This window comes from Chanos chanos, chromosome 10 (genome assembly GCF_902362185.1).
Source record: "Chanos chanos chromosome 10, fChaCha1.1, whole genome shotgun sequence".
NCBI classification, from domain to species: domain Eukaryota; kingdom Metazoa; phylum Chordata; class Actinopteri; order Gonorynchiformes; family Chanidae; genus Chanos; species Chanos chanos.
Window position 1 is genome coordinate 20,059,230 of NC_044504.1, and position 18,824 is coordinate 20,078,053.

At 42.2% G+C, this 18,824-nt stretch overlaps 2 protein-coding genes across 3 annotated transcripts; both read right to left on the reverse strand.

Moving 5' to 3' along the window:
* Positions 1-1,253: 1,253 nt before the first annotated feature.
* srrm1 (serine/arginine repetitive matrix 1) lies at positions 1,254-12,463 on the reverse strand. Of its 2 annotated transcripts, XM_030785708.1 has the most exons (18): positions 12,390-12,463; positions 11,502-11,591; positions 11,253-11,375; positions 8,674-8,844; positions 8,348-8,445; positions 7,853-8,062; positions 7,579-7,764; positions 7,215-7,334; positions 6,826-7,019; positions 5,696-5,776; positions 5,116-5,202; positions 4,738-4,879; positions 4,327-4,413; positions 3,663-4,005; positions 3,505-3,623; positions 3,106-3,298; positions 2,681-2,851; positions 1,254-2,343 (listed from the first exon to the last, which is right to left on the reverse strand). In XM_030785708.1, the coding sequence occupies exons 1-18, from the start codon at positions 12,408-12,410 to the stop codon at positions 2,236-2,238; spliced, it is 2,544 nt and encodes an 847-aa protein (XP_030641568.1). In that variant the 5' UTR covers positions 12,411-12,463; the 3' UTR covers positions 1,254-2,235. The 2 variants fall into 2 exon arrangements, with proteins under 2 accessions (XP_030641568.1, XP_030641567.1); XM_030785707.1 differs by having other exon boundaries at positions 3,505-4,005; positions 6,763-7,019.
* Positions 12,464-13,990: 1,527 nt separating this feature from the next.
* Positions 13,991-18,125, reverse strand: tdh2 (L-threonine dehydrogenase 2). Its single transcript, XM_030787211.1, has 8 exons — positions 17,930-18,125; positions 17,138-17,180; positions 16,701-16,771; positions 15,989-16,138; positions 15,634-15,806; positions 15,220-15,310; positions 14,863-15,132; positions 13,991-14,136 (listed from the first exon to the last, which is right to left on the reverse strand). Exons 1-8 carry the CDS (start codon positions 18,123-18,125, stop codon positions 13,991-13,993), a joined length of 1,140 nt encoding a protein of 379 aa, XP_030643071.1.
* Between the last annotated feature and the right edge of the window lie 699 nt (positions 18,126-18,824).

Here is an 18,824-nt window from a genome sequence, read left to right on the forward strand (position 1 = left end):
TATTCAAAATTACACGTGTCTCAATTTTTAATTTTCCTCCTACACTGAAACTGTGTACACAACCTTGCAATATAGAACAGGACAACCGCCTGAATTAGTGATGCTGTTCATAGAACATACTGGTGACTGTGGAATTAAGCGAATATTCAAAGTAATTCTACAGGCACTTAAATAAAATAACACAATCTTAATGCTGACAGTTTTGTAGAGATGTGGTTGAGGACAAATTGCAATGACCCGCACAGGACTGACGCATCAACTCGGAAGCGCCTTTAGGATTAGATAGTTTGAAGCTGGTCCCGGATAATGTTGGAAACAAATGATATCTTTACTTTTTAAGACATTCTAAATAGTAGATACTTTTTTCTGCACTCTCCTTGGACCAGTTTCTTGATGTGTCAGAAGTCATTTCCGACATAATGACTGAGATTAAACCTCTACTTTGGAGCTGCTTGTGCTGTTTTTATTGGTCCTTGGAGACTTTGTTGTGGCAGTGCACTCTCTACGCGGCCCTAGCAACAGCGGTAATGTATACAGCTTACACCAGTTTGTGTGATGTTTGTGAGCAGGTGCGGCAACAAAAACAGACACAACAAAGACAGCCCGAGGCTATTGTTAATGCTTTCCCCCCATTTTCCAAGAACTGTATTGCCCACCTTACTTAAAAGCAACCGTGGTCAGTTGGACTCCACGCCTTCTATCTGTCCTGCAGCTCAGTAGGCGTGGATAAACTGTCGATTTTATACGGTCCTGAAATACTCATCCTTTTGGCATCTTCCGTGGCCTCAAAGATACTGCCGTTACAAAAACAATACATCTTTTTAAAGATGAGCTTAGTTTGAAAAAAGACCTAACAAATCCCTCCTCACCCAAGTGACAACTCCTTTTCCTGACTATAGTGGGTATATCCTAGACTTACACCTGAAAATGTTTAATGCTGTTTTCAACTGCATTCAGTTGCTGATTTCATATAGATTGTATTTCTATTCTGATCCAACTCTGAATGCACAGCAACTTTCAGGTGCAAGAAACTCAACTTGCAATATACAAAAATAAATACTGTTTCTGAGAATTTTCCGATTTCATTTCAACACGCAATACCAGTACTTGTACATGTGTTAGCCCTCTAAGTTAATACTAATACTTTCATATACTTCTGATGGTATCCAATCCTATCTTAATAAATTTCTCTTGTGATTTGCTAATGCATATATTTTAGCTTAAGTAGATACTGGAAATCCTTAGTTGAAATACACATTTGGAATTTTATTGCATGCTGTGCTAAATTATTCCCCTCAAAAGTACAAACAATTTAAACAGATCATCTAAACAGTGTACATCAAAATATTTAAATGCATAAGTACTGGTCTAAGGTCACTCCAGAGAAAACAAATCATTCGAGATTTACAAGACCATGCATGTGAACAAAACCAGTTGTTTAAAAAAAAAAAAGAAAAAAAAAAAGACTGCAATTTTTAAGCAGAACTGGAGATGCAAGTTTGTGAAAGATTTTGTTTTAATGTGACTTTTTTAAAGCCAGAACTTTAGGTAAGTTTAAACAATGACAAACAAAACTTAAAAGGTTACCAGGAGAGGGGAAAATTTCAAAAGCAAAACAAAACAAAAAACAGCAAAAGAGACTGTTCTCCATTTTACAGTGTAGAGAGTAGCAGAGTAGAACAACAGAAAGCAGGACAATGCTCTCCCTAACAAAAGGAGTGAGTGACAGCTTCGATCTGTTTCGCTTGTTTGTTTATGGTAAGCTTCATGCACACAAAGGACCAATCACACTGTGGTCTGCTGTACGTGCAATGTCAATAACCCTCAGTCCGTCTGGTGAAAGTGTTAGAATTTGCTAGCTAGCTCACAAACAGTGAAAACTCTGAATTGTGAGCCATTTCTCTCCTTTGCCATATATGAAAATAAGGTGGAATGGGGAGAGAGAAAAACAAAAGGGTAATTTTTAAATCATGGGTATGTTCACCGTATCATTTTTGCTGGGGTGAGAAGAACTGGGAAACATGCTTTAAACAGCTCAGCTGTAATTCTTTTGCATTTGATAAAAACCCTGCCAATACATACCTACATTATGTCAAACCAATGGTAGAAACAACAAAAATTCCTAGAGCATTAACAATTTGTACATTCTAAAGCTGAACAAATGTGAAACTTAAAATAAGAAAAACAGAGTGGAAGATTTGGTGAGGAGGGGGTAGAGGTGGTCTGGAGCCTTCCTCAGGATTGGGTAGGGGACATCTGGGCTTTCCTCATGGAGCGAAGAGCTTTCTCTCTCAGGTGTTTCTCCAGGTCATCCAGACTGTCTTCTACTTCACTGTCTGATTCCTTAAAGAAAGGTATCATTAATTATGTCTCATATCATAAGCAACACAACAAACATTTAACAGGAGTTAAATCAGAAATACAGAATTTAAGTAGTCTCTACACAATTTTTACAACTGGACGAGAGATCTTGTAATCTTATAGTATCATTCATTCTGTAGTGCTTAAACGGTTTTCTTTCAAATGTTCTCAAATGTTATGGAACTACTTGCTTTAAAATGTGGTGCTTTTAATGCCAATTTGGGCATGTTACAAAAATCTCACACTGACTCATGCCTGCTTTTCTTCAGCTAGGCTTTTTCACATTAATAATCCCAACGGGGTACCAAGGTGCCTTCACCTTTTTAAGGTCGGAATCACCCTCCGCATCCGGGTTGTCTTGGCTGTCACCAGCTGCTACGGCTCCACCCTTCTCTTTCTTATGCTTCTTATGTTTCTTGTGTTTTTTGTCTTTCTTATGTTTCTTCTCCTTCTTTTTCTTCTTTTTCTTCCCAGCTTCAACATCTGAGTTCTGGGGGATTAAAATTGAGGCTCATTAGCATCCAAAGGGATAATCAACACACTTTCACACACAGATGTAATCTTAAATATCAATTACATAATTCACAGAACAGACACTGCAGTTAATCACAGCTAGAGTGATTCACTAAATTTAACATTTACAACTTAATTTTTTTAATGTGATCATATATATGTGCTTCCTGCAGCAGGAAACTGCATTCCAGTGTATGATTGGTCAGTTAGGGTGACTGGCTCCAGCAGTACCTTGTTAGGGGAGGGGCTGGCTGAGCCACTGCTGGCCTTTTTAGCAGGCGGAGCAGGAGAGCCACTGGCTGAGCGGGAGGGAGAGCGGGAAGCAGAGGCCGGTGCAGGACGCTTCGGAGCCACCTGGGGAGGAGGGGACGGTGATGGAGAGCGAGACACCTGCCTCCTTATCACCTGAGGGCTCTGAGACCGTCTGGAGAGAGAGAGGGGAAGGGAAGAGAGAGAGAGAGAGACATCAAAGATTCATTAAAAAATACCTGATGTAATGTGACAAGCAACCAACCATTCAAATTTCAAAAGGTACTTGTGTTTGTCTAATAAAATAATCTTGAAGCTTCGTAAGCAAAACTGAAATTCAACATAAAAAAAAATCTCTGACATCAACCACAAGCTTGATACCTTTGGTTTTTGCGTGGCTCTGGTGTGCGAGACACCCTGCGGATGGGTCTGTTGCCGTGAGACGGGGACTGCTGGCGCCTCTGTCCCTGCAGAGGGGAACCTGAGGATGGGTACCGCTGCTGTGGGCTAGCAGAACCCCGTCCACCGTGTCCTCGAGCAGCGGGGGAGGGTGAGAGCTGGGAACCGTGGGCAGGAGGAGGGGATCGGGTGTCCCTCCCTGGCCGGGAAGATGGCAGCGGAGGACTTCTTCTGTTTCGAGGGGGAGAGGCGGATGACGGAGGGGTGCGTCTCTTACTACTAGGGCTGCTGCGGCGTCTGGGAGATCTAGAAGAGCGACGTTTGGGTGGTGCTGGGGAGGGGGACGCCCTGCGTTTAGGTGGAGGACTGGTGGAAGTCCGTCTCTTCTGAGCGGGCAGAGGTGAGGGGCTGTAGCGGCGCTGGATTGGGGGAGAGTAACGCCTTGGAGACGGAGAGCGTCTGCGCAGATGAGGTGAGGGAGACCTTGAGTAAAGACAAAGAAATAGATAAATGAGAATAATTCTCTGGACTCAACCTGGGACACTAGAGACACACGAGCACATCCTCATTAACGGACAGGATACATCAGTATACTGGCCATTCACCCAAAAAGTGGATACTCCCTAAAGATGTCAAAGACATGTTACAAACAGTCTTAGTACACTCTAGCATGATACGTAATTATTTAATAATGACTATTTATATGGCATCTCACTTACACAGCTCGGAGCACTCTGCAGTTGGAAATTACACAAACATGCGAAATGAAATAAAGCAAAATACACTAATGAAGAGGGATTTTACCTGCGCCTGGGAGGTGGTGAGGGAGATCGGCGGCGCCTGGTTGGGGAGGGCGAACGGTGGCGATGAGGAGATGGGCTGCGTCTCTTTCTAAAAACGGAATGAGTGAATTTGAGAGCAGCTTTAAAACTGAAGGGCATAATAGCACTGTTAGAACATCTCCATTAACAAAACCATGAAAATAAGTACAACACTTGGTGTGTGGCTATGCAAGAAGGCTTATTGATAAAAATGACGACTCTTTAAGAAAGCCATTGGAATTTCACACTCCAACCGATTTCACATTCCAGTTTAACTTTCATTTCACATTCATTTTATCTGGGAAATTAACTGTACACCCAATTTTTGTTTTTATTTGATAGCTACACTGCAAGTTCACTCTTCAACTGTGAATGGCAGGAAACGAGGTCATACCTCGGGGATGAATCTCTGTACCGTCTCCTAGGTGACACTGGTGAATGACTGCGCCTCCTCCTGATCTCTCCATTTCTTGACACCAGTCCTTGCCCCGGCCGTCTAGGTCCTTCATCATCTGATGAGGATGATGAACCAGTATCTGCACCCAGTGAACACATTTATAAACAACCATTTATTTTAACTTCTTTTAACAGAAAACCCCATGAAAGTTTTTTTAGAAAGAGAAAGACCTAGATGGGAGCCAATGTAAACCGGACCACATCCATCACGCCACAACACAAAGGTGTGAGAGCAAACAAGCACAAGGAAATGGATAGCAGGAAAAAAAAGGAGAGAGAGTCTGAGTAGAGAAGCGTGAACAAGAACAATAACAACCTGAGGATGACTGCTGATTCTGCCTGCGATACTGACGTCTCTGCTGCACAGAATCGGCCGTAGCCCCTTTCCCACCTTTATCCTCCTCTGAAACGTAAAGCAGTGAGTGGTCCTTTCAGCGCCCAGGGAAAACAGCAAAGGGCACGGGCGCGCACACACACACACACGCACCCCTCCCTTTGTGCAACCACCCCAACCCCAACAGATGAACATAAACTAACTTGAGTTACTGGCCAGTGATCATCGATTCGAGAGTGATTAAGTAAAGAGCTCCATACTGCTAAGAGATCTGACCTGCACACTCTCCCGCCCTCATGTTCTTTTTTTGTTTTGTTTTTACAATCCTCACACACAACAATATGATAAAGACAGAATCACTTTGACAAAACGTCCTCTCTGTGACTACGTAATCTTGTATCAAGAATGTCAACCCTACATTTTTTTCAACCTATTACCCAGTTCAATTAAGGGATTATAATTCATTGTCATAAGAATCTGAGGATGGAAAAAGGTCTGACATCCGCCCTCAGAGCAGACCATTATATCCGCCACCCGCTCTGCGTTCTGTCACAACACTAACCGGATTCTGACAGGTCTGAACGCCTCGTCTTTGGGCCTGGGGATGGAGACTCGTTCCTGCCGCCTGGTTTTCGTTTTGAACCTGGAACCACAGAATGACAACATTTAAATGGATTTAATTCTTCACAGACTGAATACTAAACCAACCTGTCAGATAATAATAATACGCAAGCAGGTAAGAAACAACTTAATATAAATGAATATAAATTATTGTGAACACCCCCATTGTGGCTCAGGTTCAGTACAATGACGATGCAAGGGCTTAAAAATAGGTGTGTAGAGGGATATTTAAACCTTCTGGGAACCTAATGCTCTACTACAGTAATAGGTAATTGACCTAGGTCTGACTACTGATTGACTTCTTCTGCAGCATCATCGTGCCTCCATGTTACATAATCTGCTTGTGCAAAAGATCTAGGAATCTAAGTGACCGGGTACTCAGCACTGGAACACAACCCATCATGGTCTGCTTAGCAGAGATATGTGCACCACACTCCTACAGTGCACAGCACAACCGTGTCAGAAAAGGCTCCCAGTGAACAGAATGCCAAATAAACTACTAATGTAAAATTATACTTTCTTTGGCATTCTGTAAGGTATGCATAACTCGGTGTATAAATGTGCTAGAGAACATGAGCCTAACACACAAAGCATGCTGGGAGAGGAGAGGAAAAGGCAGGAAAGAAAAAAGTAAAAAAGGAAAAATTGAGAAGGAAAGGATGAAAAAGGACTATTTGTTGCACAGTACAATGAGAGACACACAAAGCATACTGACAGACGAGGAAAGGGCAAAAAGTCAGGAGAGAAAACATGTCAAAAAGGAAAAAAGTAGAGGGACAGAAGAGGGAAGGAAATGGAGGGAAAGAAAAAAAAGAAAAAAGAAAAGAAAGAAACTATTTGCTGCAAAGAACAATGAGAAACTAAGAGACGAGATGAATATGATACACAGGAGAATAGTCACAGGTCGATCAAAAAGCTAAACTGAAAACTTCATACTTCTTTAAGACCAAGCAAGCTCAGGGAAGAACATATGGTCAAAGGTCAGTGGTTTTGTACGGTTTGCTGCACCTGCTGACTTGGATGGAGAGACAGAGGCTCGGCTCCTCCTGCCGTGGGGGGAGACCGAGCGACGGCCCTTTCCTGGGGGACTGGAGTCACCGCCCGGGGAGATTCTACCTCTCCTTCTCACGGGGCTAACAGAAGTGTCAGCATTACGTGGCACCTTCCTAGGAGGTGTGTTGGATGTGCGTTTCACAGCTCTCTTCTGAGGAGAACGTGAGGAAGAGGACGAACTACCTGAGGAAGATCTTGAGCGAGAGCGCCGCCTGGTGGAGAGAATTGGTCAGGATCAGCACTGCGCGAGCTACGAGTTTGCAGGGGTGTTTGGAGACATTATCAACATTATAACTGGATTCACAGGTCTAAGGCCAGAACTGAAAACTCCACCACATCACTGTCACTGAAATCCTCTTTTAAGCCACTGCATAGTGATGCACACATAGTTGCATGCATACACCCACCTCCGAACCGGTGAACGGCTGCGTCTGTGTCTTGAACTTGGATGGGGCCGTCTGGGGGGGCTTCTTCGTCTTGGGGATATGCGTCTCCGTGGAGACTGTCTGCGTCTGGGTGAATATGACCTTAATTGGGAGACACAAAAAACATCAAGATGCACAAAGGTTCAGGCTCTACAGCAGAGTAAAGTGAACAGCCATCCTACAAAAGCAGGCAGACCTCATAATGAGAAATCAACCTTACAACTAGTATATTCCTGTATGTTGTTCTAGCCAAGACAGAAACAACAGTTCCCAATTTACAGTAAAAGAGTGGTGTGAGGCTGTGCCTGGCCCTTGTGAGGCTGATGTTAGGCGGGGAGGGGCTTACCGTGAGCGTGACCTGGGTCGTCTGCGGGAGCGGGAGTGAGATCCAGAACGGTGGCGTGGGCGATCTCTACGACTGTCCTTCTCTCGCTCTCTGGGTCTGGGTTTGTCCTCCTTTTTAAGAACTTTCTCTGGAGACTGTTCTTTAACCTCCGTGACTGAATCAGGCTTCATTTCACTTACCATGTCACTGTCAAACCAACAATTTATTACAGAATTAGTAACGTATCAAAATTCAATAAAACAGCATTTCAGTGACCACTCGCTGGCATAGTTACCAGGTGGAGGAAACCTCTTGGACGAGCGGCTCTGGCTTGGAGCTTTCTGACTGGTCAGGTTCAGGCTGGGGATCCTCCTGTCGTTTGGACGGGCTGGGAGGAGGTGAGGCTGCAGGACTGGGCTTACGCCGAGGGGAACGAGAATGACTGCGTTTCCGCTCTCTCTTCACAGGAGAGCGTCTCCGTGGTGATGGAGATCGTGACTTTCTCCTGGAGTGAAACAAATGCACTTCAACAAACCATGGCCAATACACGCAACGCTTTAAATTTGAAAACACAGCAAATTCTGTCTAGATTTGTACTGCACCTTTGGTTATTAAAATGAATTACCTTTGAATAAAGCATGTGCATGAGCTAGTCTGAATCAAAATTAAAATCACTGCTATCAGGCATTCACTCTGAGCAGAGGTACCAGTTACAGCTAACTAACAAGATGGTGTTTAAAGATGAATGAGGTGCCTTCAGGTCATGTGAGGACAGATAAGGTAACCCCACCGTTTGGGGCTCTTGGACACGGCCCTTTCTTTGCTTTCCTTGTTCTCCTTCTTTTCTTCTTCAATTTTCTTCAGGGAGGCAAGCTTCTCCTGCTCAATCTGTTAAAACAAAGCATTCCACCAAACGGACAACAGCCTGACATTAGTCCTAGGGACGGGCTTGAGGTTGTTAGTCGAGTTCATTTAAGTGATTCAAAAATTTCTGACCCCAAAACTGTGAGCAGGAGAAAGACTGCTGAATCAAAGCCAGTTAGCATTACTTCTCTTTGATCCAGTTTGACTATTTTACAGAATGTCAGATCTGGGACGATAAAATGCTGCTCTCACCTGTCTCTGCTTGATCTCCTCTTTCTTCTGCTCCAGGAAGGCCGAAGGAATACCTGCAATGTTCTCTTGGGCGCTTAGCAACAGCGGCCAGAGGTCCTTCATGAACTCCCGTGCATTCTTCCCGTTGAGGAAACCAGTCAAGTTGATCTGCATCATCTTACTGTCTGGATTCTGTAACACACACACCAGGAAAGAAGAGAGGAAAAACGAAACATTTAATACAGAAACGGAACTAGCAAGAAGAGGATAATGGGCTCTGAGAGCCAGTTCTCTGTCTCCTCATAACTCTTCCTTCCCTCTGTTCCATATTTAAAAAAACAAAAAACAAAACAAATCCTAAAGCCTAAAGTGTAATGGCCATCCTGATGCACAGACTAACAGGTCATAAACCTAGAGGTCAATCTTGAACCCCACTGGCTGACAAAGAAATCTGAGGTTCTGAGCCCATTTACAGGTGTCATCTTTAATTCCAAAAGTCAGAGGCCCAATGTTTCCTTTCAAGCATGCATTATATCTGAATGACCTCAATCCTCACCAAGTTCGCCCCCCCTCCCCCTCCCCAACAGTGCTGCTCTTGCAATGACCTTCAAGGCCAAGTATGTTTCACTGCGAGGCCCAGCACCGCCCTACCCCGCCCCACTACTGCAACATATGAAATGTGTGTTTCCCACCCTCCCGCAAAAATCTATTGCAGAGTGCTAGCAACAGAAATCCACAGAACAGAGAGCACCAAAAACCCCGCAAAGCAAGTACACTCCCGATGTCTTCAGTGTGTGTCCCGCAGGATCAGAGTAGGGGGGGGTTTGGAGTGCCCGCGACTCCTGCAGAAAGAGACGCTCCTTTGGCTTGCATCCGCCTCCCTACTGCTTGAGACTCAACCACCTTGAGTATAATGTTATATCATTTATCTAAATTGCAAGAGACGAACAAGCAATAATGAGTACACAAGGCATGTAAAAGGGTTTTATTTCAACAACTATGTCAAGAATGAAAAGGAAAAAGGAAAAAAAAAAAAAGAGAGAGAGAGAGAGAAAAGTACTTTCATAATGTTCTATGGTGACTCAGTAGTCACATCCTTGCCATAATGTTTGGTCTTTAATTTGAAATAATTAGCTACTCTCTCAGTCCCTTTAAAATGAGGTAAAATGTAGCATTACCACGCAGTCTCTTTCTTCACGTGACAAAATAAGGATGAAAAAAAAAATACCTTACTGGAATCCGACCACTACTCCCCTGAAGATTCAAAGGTACCCCATGGTTGTGAAGCACAACCAAGGAGCTTGGAAGCTGAACAGTGGCTAATCCTAACAATAACTCAAAATCACTGCTCTCTCTCAAGGTCCATCCAACTTATTACACTGAATTTCCATTTACAACATCAAAATGACAGGCTAGAATAATTCTTTTATACAGTGATTATCTTGGTCAGACTCAAAGACCAAGCCTTATGGAATGGACCACGATCAAACATAATAAGGTGGAAGGATTATGTGCTATGTAAACTAGACCACTTGAATCTCCAGCCCTGGGAGTCCCACAATATAGCAAATTTCCTACTGAGCCCTTGTCTTCTTGAACCAGGTATGCTGGTGTTAGGCATTTACTAATTTGTACTGTCTAGTAGGTCCCCAAGCCTGGAGTTTAGAAATACTGACCTACATGTACTATAAGCTGCTAATACTTATCCTGCCATGAGATATATTGAACTGTTTAGAGTGTATTAACAGATTTAGCTACATTTCTGCTGAATATACTATTATATCAATGTACATCTAAACTTCAGATGGACCCTTCCTCTAACTAAGCTGAGCTAGGATCATGCCATCTTGGAAACAACTAAGTGATGTAATTTTGTAATGTATCTAAGGAGACCTGAGATGTGCCTGCATCAGTGGCTTCTTCATAAGGACAATAAGACTGGAAAAAAAGCCTGCGCTTTAGGGATTTCTTGATTCTCCTGTTTTTATGGCTCATGCCACAAAGGCATTTCATGATATGCCATGAGTAAGTTGCTGAACTTCATACATTATCATTGTATAGTCTTTGAAACACAGAAGTAGCTATACAATGGCAATGTTTGTGTTTCTGTCACTGACATGTTGTGAGTCCCTGCACACAACTCACCTCAAAAACCAAACTGCATCATCAAGGGAGAGTTGGATTCAGTGAGACTTTGGGCTCAGGAGAGATCTAATTAGGTGTTGGTGCTATACTTCTGATGCAAGGTATAACATCCATATTGGTTCAGGCCTTTTAAATCATAAATCACATCATCATTAGAAAACTGCTGTTCAAAGGGCACGTTCACATTTATCACAGCAACAGACTTCAGTTCAAATAATCTACTTGTTTTCTTTTAACCCATTTAGACATTAGGCATTGACTGTAGTAGCCTTTTTTCTCTTGTCGCTTTTACTTGTACTGAGTTCTCATAACACTTTAGGCAATAGCCACCACTGCTATTTCTCTCCCAACCCCTCTCTCACCCACCCACACTGCCTGCCTGAGAAAAAAAGAAAGGCTACGGTACATTCCCTGTTTCATACAAAAGAGGGATAAAATGGAGTCAGTGGGGCTACCTTCTCCTCCAGCTGGTTGAAAATGAACTCTATGACGACATCATCTTCAAACCCAAGGATCTCAGTCACGCGCTGGGTGATCCATGGTTTGATGACCTCTAAATTGACCTTGGTCATGTCCACCTAGAACAAGCAAACAAAATGATCCATCTCTAGGATTGTGAAATGGATTATACTGACAGAATTCTCTGTCTGGAAACTAATACACTACGCTGAAAGGTCAAGCTAAACAACAGCGTTGTGACGTACCTTCTTGTCCAGACATTCTGCAAATTTCAGCTGCTTCAACAGTTTCTTCTGCTTGTTGCTGAAACGATTGTCCTGCTCCGCACTGGTGCCCTGCAACACGATCAGAACAGTATTAACAATCAATTCAGGCATACAATATTTGTGTATACCTGACCGTACATATGAAGAACCGTTTGTTAAGGTCTCTTGAAAGCACAACACTCGCAAGCAATGACACTATATTTTTCACCTAATTTATCCAACTGGTTTGTACACTTCCTACACACTTCGTCCATGTAGAACAAAACGCGTGGTCACAAACCTATTAACGACGAGTCGGTGGACAGAACTGAACGAATTTGTTCAAATTGTTCACCTTCTGCTTCAAATGCATTATTCAGAAGTAAAGGTCTGATTTATGTAGTGCAGGTCTCTGCATTCGAGTCACTTAAACTGCCTATGAAATAAATTAGCTGCGCGACTGTTGCTTCATCAATTAGCATGTTAGCAGCTCAATCGCTTTAACTACCATTAAATTTCACCGAACGAAATTAGCCTAGCGATAGCCTGAAAACCAGAACAGTCACTTACAAATAAGTCTGTAATTTAAAAGCTCAACGAAACTTAATAGTTACGACGGTGTTGATTTGATTTCTTTCATGTCAGGAAATAGAAAAACGTTTCACAGGGCAAGTAGCTTAGACTCGTTACAGACACTGGTCGACAAGGCTTCAGCCGCCATTTTTGCCCTAGGCTAGCTTGTCTTGCAAACCAAGCCTGCAGCAAACGCATCGCCTTCCGTAATAACCAGTAAATTAGCGTTATGTTTGGAGAGAAAATACACATCGATGGTAAATTATTATCATTTTAAAATAATGACGACTGAAACATGAACGTGAAATTACTTACGCGGAAAAATCCCGCGTCCATTTTCAAGGAGGGTAGAACGACTAGCTCTTCAAGAGGGACGTGCTATCATATCCCATAGTTCAGTGCGGGATGATTCTTCACTCTCAAAAAAAAAAAAAAAAACAACCAAAAAAAAAAAAACCCGACTTGGGCCACTGGGAGGGCGGGTAAACTAAGGGAACGTCACAGTAGAAATAGATATCATGAAACTGTTGATTGTGCCCAAACAGTATGATAAATGTCATGTAGCAGGAATTATGCAAATACTTTAGTGCGTGAAATGTATTTGTAATTCCTGACTGAAGAGCTTCTATTGTCTTCTAAATCAGTTCTTGGGAGCTTTCAACATGTAACCTGGAACGATTAGATGGCAGCAACAGACCAGCAACTGAAGGAGGACGGTTAATACATCTAAAAGCACATGAATTAATCCTCTGACCCTCTTTTATGCATACATGGTTAAAGCTGCAATATTACATACGATTATGTAATACAGCTATTTTGTAGTTGTATTTCATCTGTTTTCCAGCAGCAGTGAAGTGTCTCATCTTTAGTTTGAGGGCATCTATTATATAAACCTTTTTGTTTTTCACTCATTTTCTTTCCATGGCCTATGATTAAGATTTGTTGATATGAATAATGATATTTTCTTTTTTCTGCATCTCGGTGAAATGTTCTGAAAGCGAAGCTTTGTCCATCACAGAAATGACAGCATGTAACGTGAATAAAAAATTTATTAAATGTTCTGCGGAGCTTACACTGCAATTGTTCTTCATATTCTTAATGATTAATCAAACTCATTCTCTTTTAGATTAACCATCTGCAGAAAATTAGGCTGGTTTACTTTGTCTCAACGCAATACTCATTTGCCCCTAAAATCACACCTTAAAATACCCTTGCGTCCTTGGTTGTTTTTCAATCTACCAGTGCGGCGCACAGATTTCTGCATCTTTTCAGCAAAAGCAGTGTTATTTTACAGCAAGTTATTGTGTCGGAGCACTGTGCTTGTTGTGCACTTTACACAGTGCAGAAAAAAGAGAGAAATCCTATCTACTTAGATCCTGGCTCTGAGACCAAGGCTAAGACACTGTGTGAGATTAAGTTCACAAATAAAACAACAGAAACTGAGTGGTAACAACAGAGTGGATGACAGTATAGAAGATATGGACGTAGTTTAAGTTATTGCATTTTTTGCATTAAAATTGACACAACCCAGTCTGGGTAATGCCAGTGATGCTTGCTGCGGCCCTAAAAAAAATGAGACCACCAGACTTTGCCAAATTAAATGTACAATCATTTTCACCCTTCTTCAATGGAATTTCTTTGGGTTCTGTGCTGTCTTGCCCCCACTAGCCCTTGATGAATTACGCCCATGAAAAAAAAAGACTAAGGCTGCTGGTTGTTGTAAGTGTGTTTTTTGTATGTTGATAACTGCAAGCATGTCTGCATGTATGTGGATATTTGTGTATGAACATGACCACAATTCTGAAGAATATCTGTTGGAGGGAAGTTTGTGGTGATGCTTGTGAATTGCTCTACTCTTGCGAGAGGGAGACCACAAGGGAAGTGTTTGCTGATGTAGTCTCTGTGGATTGGACCTGCTAGCTGGTAGACAGGCCAGCGTTGGTCCTCTTTTCACGAATGGTGTTGAGCATGTCTGTGACCAGCTCAGGAAGTCCATATGCTGGTTGCCAACCCCAGTCTCTCCGTGCATTGGAGTCATCAAACCTCACAGGCCAACTATCCGCTGCAAGTAAAGAAATAAGACCTAGATATTAAATGGCATAAGGCTTCAAAAGAAATATAATATCTACATTTTCAAAGGTACATGGCATCTCATTTGCATCAACAATCCAGCTCATGTATCTAAAATGCTGGCTATGATTAAAAAGATAACAAATGTGTGACAAATGATTGACAAAGAGGACAGAATTAAAATGTCACGGGGATACCACCTTTATTGTTTTTCTTTGTCTTGCTGGTCTGAGTGTATTTATGAAAATGAGTCAACACGGATGTGAGTGTTGATTTATGAATGCAGTAATGTAAAAAGAACATCTCTTTGTGAGTAATCTTAACACTGATGTAAAAGAACTGAAGATGACCTTTGTGCAATTTTATAGTGTCTGGATATCATTTCATGTAAAATTTCAAACTCAAGGATGTCGAGGAGAACAGAAGTGGCTGGTCAACAACCTCTTCAAGTTCAGTTACCGTGACATTGTTGAAGAGATTTTGTTAATGAACATGAGCAAATGGCACAGGTAATACTTCAATGCAAAACATCAACATCACGCTCTCAGAGGTCAACAGCTGTACATACTGTTCTGCTTTTAAAGAATCAAAATATTTGAGTATTTTACTAACACAGTGCACTTTCCTATACTACAAAAATTACAACTGTGATTTACAACTTGCAAAAACACACTGACACACACAAACACACACACACACACAGGCATGGGAGAGTTACCGATGTTTTGACGGACTGGGTCAGGGTTGTAGGTAACTTTCAGGTGGGGGAGGTGTTTACGGATCTCTTCTACCAACTCCTCGGGGGTGAAGCTCATGGCAGAAATGTTGTAGGTGCGCAGCGACAGCTGATACTCTGGTGCCTGCATAAACTCTATTGTAGCCCGATGACAGTCAGCAATGTGCATCATGGGAAGTCGTGTGTCCGGACGCAAATAGCACTCGTGGTGACCGGTGCTGAGAGCATCATGAAATATCTGAACGGCGTAGTCTGCAGAGATACAGGGCTGATTAAGAAGAGACACATTCTCTTTGCTCAGTACATTATGTACTATACATGGCTGAGTGACCCATGTACCTGTTGTTCCACCTCCTGGTTTGGTGTTGACTGAGATGATGCCAGGGTATCGTAAGCAACGGAAATCCAAGCCATACTTGTGGTGGAGGTACTTACGAGAGGAGACAGACAAGACCACAACCAAAAAGCTGAGCTTAATACGGTCCTAGTTTTCATAATATTTAAGGCAACAATTATCTGTGTAATTTGTCTATTCTTTCATAAAAAGTGAAAGCAACTAGTTGGGATGGTGAAAAAAAAAATACAAGACAGGATTATGGTATTCATAGATTAAGTTCTTGGTTTCTTTGCTGTTTCTTTCATCTCCTCACTAGTTTAGATGTCCAAGCATCTCCAGTGCTATTTAAAATGAGAGTGACATCCTATGACCTATTTTATGTGCAGGGGTGTGCAGAAGTCCATAAAGATCCTCACCTCCCCCATCAACTCTCCATGGACTTTAGACACTCCGTATATGGTTCGTGGCCTCTGTACACAGAGGTCAGGTGCAGGGTCTCGAGGTGATGAGGGTCCGAATGCACCAATGGTGCTGGGAACAAAGAGACGCAAACAATTCTCCAGGGCTAGGTCCAGCACGTTATGAAGACCTGATGAAGACATAATATAACCACAGCAGTAAACAAGGGGGTGACAGTTTTATGGACTGTTATACAGATGGTAATGATGTGTGTGTGTGTGTGTGTGTGTGTGTGTGTCTGCGTGCGTGTGTGTGTACACATGTATCCCTTCTTTTGCTGAGTAAATTCATGTTTGTGAACCCAAACCTGACCTGTGATGTTAATGGTGCGGGCCAGGCTCACATTTGCTTCCCCAACAGCACTGAGTAGAGCGCTGTAATGCACAAGCCAGGTGATACGATTGTTAACCACCAGCTCCCTCAGGTTCTTAAAGTCCAGCACATCCGCATACACAAATGGACCTGCTCAGGAATCAATGGCAAAAGAGACAACAACAGGAGAGGTACTGCAGGAGAGGGAAGTATGGTAAAAGATGGATCTGAGAGTGGCACAGGGGAGTGTGTGGAGAAAAAGTAGTGATTCTAAGTACAGACCTAGTACAGGAACTAGTCTAAAAATATATAATACATTATAATATTATTTCTCTATGACACTCTTAATGTTATGACATTGCATTGGAAATGACAAACATTCTCAGATTAAACAATGGAAATACTTGTCCAGTGTCTTTTTTCTCAGTATGGCAAAGGTAAAGTCTGTACCTCAAGGAACTATCAATCTAATGATGCAATGCCTACATCACAGTAAAACTGTTCTGTTAACTTCACATGAAATGTTATATTTACACTGACATTCAGGCAAGGTGAAGAGATTGTCTGTTCTCACAAATTATTTGATTTTAGAGCTTACAGAGACTACTGCACGTAAGCATCAACAGACTGTACACCTTCTAAACACTTATATGAATGCTACTTAAAATCACAGAAAAGCATTTGTCCTGTTTTTGTCATGAAACTGACATACCACTCTTAAACACTTCTGTGGGAGGCTTCTTGATGTCCGACAGGATCACGTTTTCTGTCCCGTACTGCTGCCTGATGTTATTAGAGTCAGTGAATCACTCAGTATTCAGATTGGTGTGTTCTATCACAGCATTCTTCATCATACTACCTGACTACACGACAAGGATGTAAGTCTAGCAAGCATTTATATTAGCACTCAAAAAATAAATAAATACATAAATAAATAAAAATAGAGTCATGTTAGCACATTTTGGTACTTCTCAAGCATTTTAAACAATTTTTCAGACGTATCTAGTTCTGCCCTTTGCACAAACTTTACAAGGTTAATCTCATGTCATATTTTGATTACAGGGCGAAGTGTCACCAGAGAAAAGGTATCTAGTTGCCAGCATGTCATATTAGAAGCAGTAAGAATGATTATCTAAGCTGTTCACACACCTCAGCATTCGTGCCAATCCTACGCCAAGCTGTCCAAGACCACCTTTCAGTAAGGAGAAAACCATATGGTAAGTAATAGCGAGGAACATAGACACTTAAGCAAGCTAACTTACAGTAACATTTTCTTTTTTGTACAAACTCAGGATTAAAAAAAATCATGATTTGCTAAGTATTAGACAAGCTGTTTGAGCCATTCTTTTATTACCCAAATCCCCAGTATTCACATGATATGCATGAGAGTCCATACAAAAGTGACTGAACAGGTATACTGTCAAATCACTGAAATGAGATGAAGAGTCATAAACAGCTGTCAGATGACAGACGACATTAGTTACAGAACTTTTCAGTCATGTAAGTGTCCAACGGTGGCACGTTGAAAATATGGTAGAATAATGCATTTGGTCAGTCAAGAATACTGCATGGCAGTGAAGAAACTGGGGCTCCATAGCACAATGACAGTTACACTGTTTATAGTCTCCATCTCAACTGGGCTTCAAACTGTCGGCGTTGTCAGGCATTGTCTGAAAATACAAAAGCTAGGCAGCCTATTCTGTTAAGCTCGCTGTCATTCGCAGCGCACAAACCCCCAAAGCACTGTTTGTTCGCAGGCTATTATAATGAAAGTAAACTGGACTCAATGGACTGTCTCTTGAGAGACAATAAAAACAAGCGATGAAAGACGATGAAACAAAGAGAAGGTGAAATTGTGAAATACTGGCCAGCGATGAAAACATCCTAAGCAGTTCGTTCAATCGTAATATTGCAATGTCGGACAACCAGCCTAGATTTCACCTGTGATGAGAACCCGTGGAGTTTCCGACGGAGGTGGGTCGGAGGATTCGTCGCTGTTCCACTGACTAATCTGCCGGGGCGACCAACTCATTGCTCGCCCAGGCCGTTGACAGCCACTAGCCCTGCTGCGGCAGCCTTGACAGAATGATCTAAAGAGAGCTGTGGCGGGCGTACACACCCGCACGCCCGATAACATGTCGAGCCGATGCCTGAGGGAAAAGAATATCCGTTGACTCCAGTCTACAGAAGATGTTATAGTTTACACGTTTAAAAATAGCACAAGTGTTGAATAACTAAGATTAAAATCAAGAAAACTAAGTGCGTTTCACAGTTACCGCCCGGTAGCCTAATACAAAGAGTAAGTAAACATGTAGGCTAATAAAAAAAAGCCCACTGTATGTGCTATGCTCTGCTGTAGGTGTCATGTTTAGGGTACCGACAGAAGCACTTAACGATTTCTATAAGAGTCTTTTAATCCTACCGTAACGATTTCGAACGCTTGAAATTCTTCGGGTAGTAAGCCACGTGCTCTCCAAGAATCAAAACATCTCATAAGTGCATCCAGGGGTTGTCAAACAATTTACGTAAAGTGTGCTGATAGAAGCGATTTTCATGGTATTTAACCGTTAGAATTAAAAGATTACCCTCCGATTGGTCACTCGTTGTGCGGACCGAACAGCTATTGGGTAAACAAGTGGTTGTCGCTAGTAATGCTGGGATATGTAATTTTACGCATCATAGCATACATTCAAAAGTCCCTGGTGGTTTAACAGAAATGACTACACTGCCCAGTTTGCAAAGCGATACATGTGGGCAAACATGCTGACCAGTTGCTCATTAAGGACTTGCATTGTATGCGTGTGGTCTTTTAGCTGAGGCAGACTTTTGTGAAGTA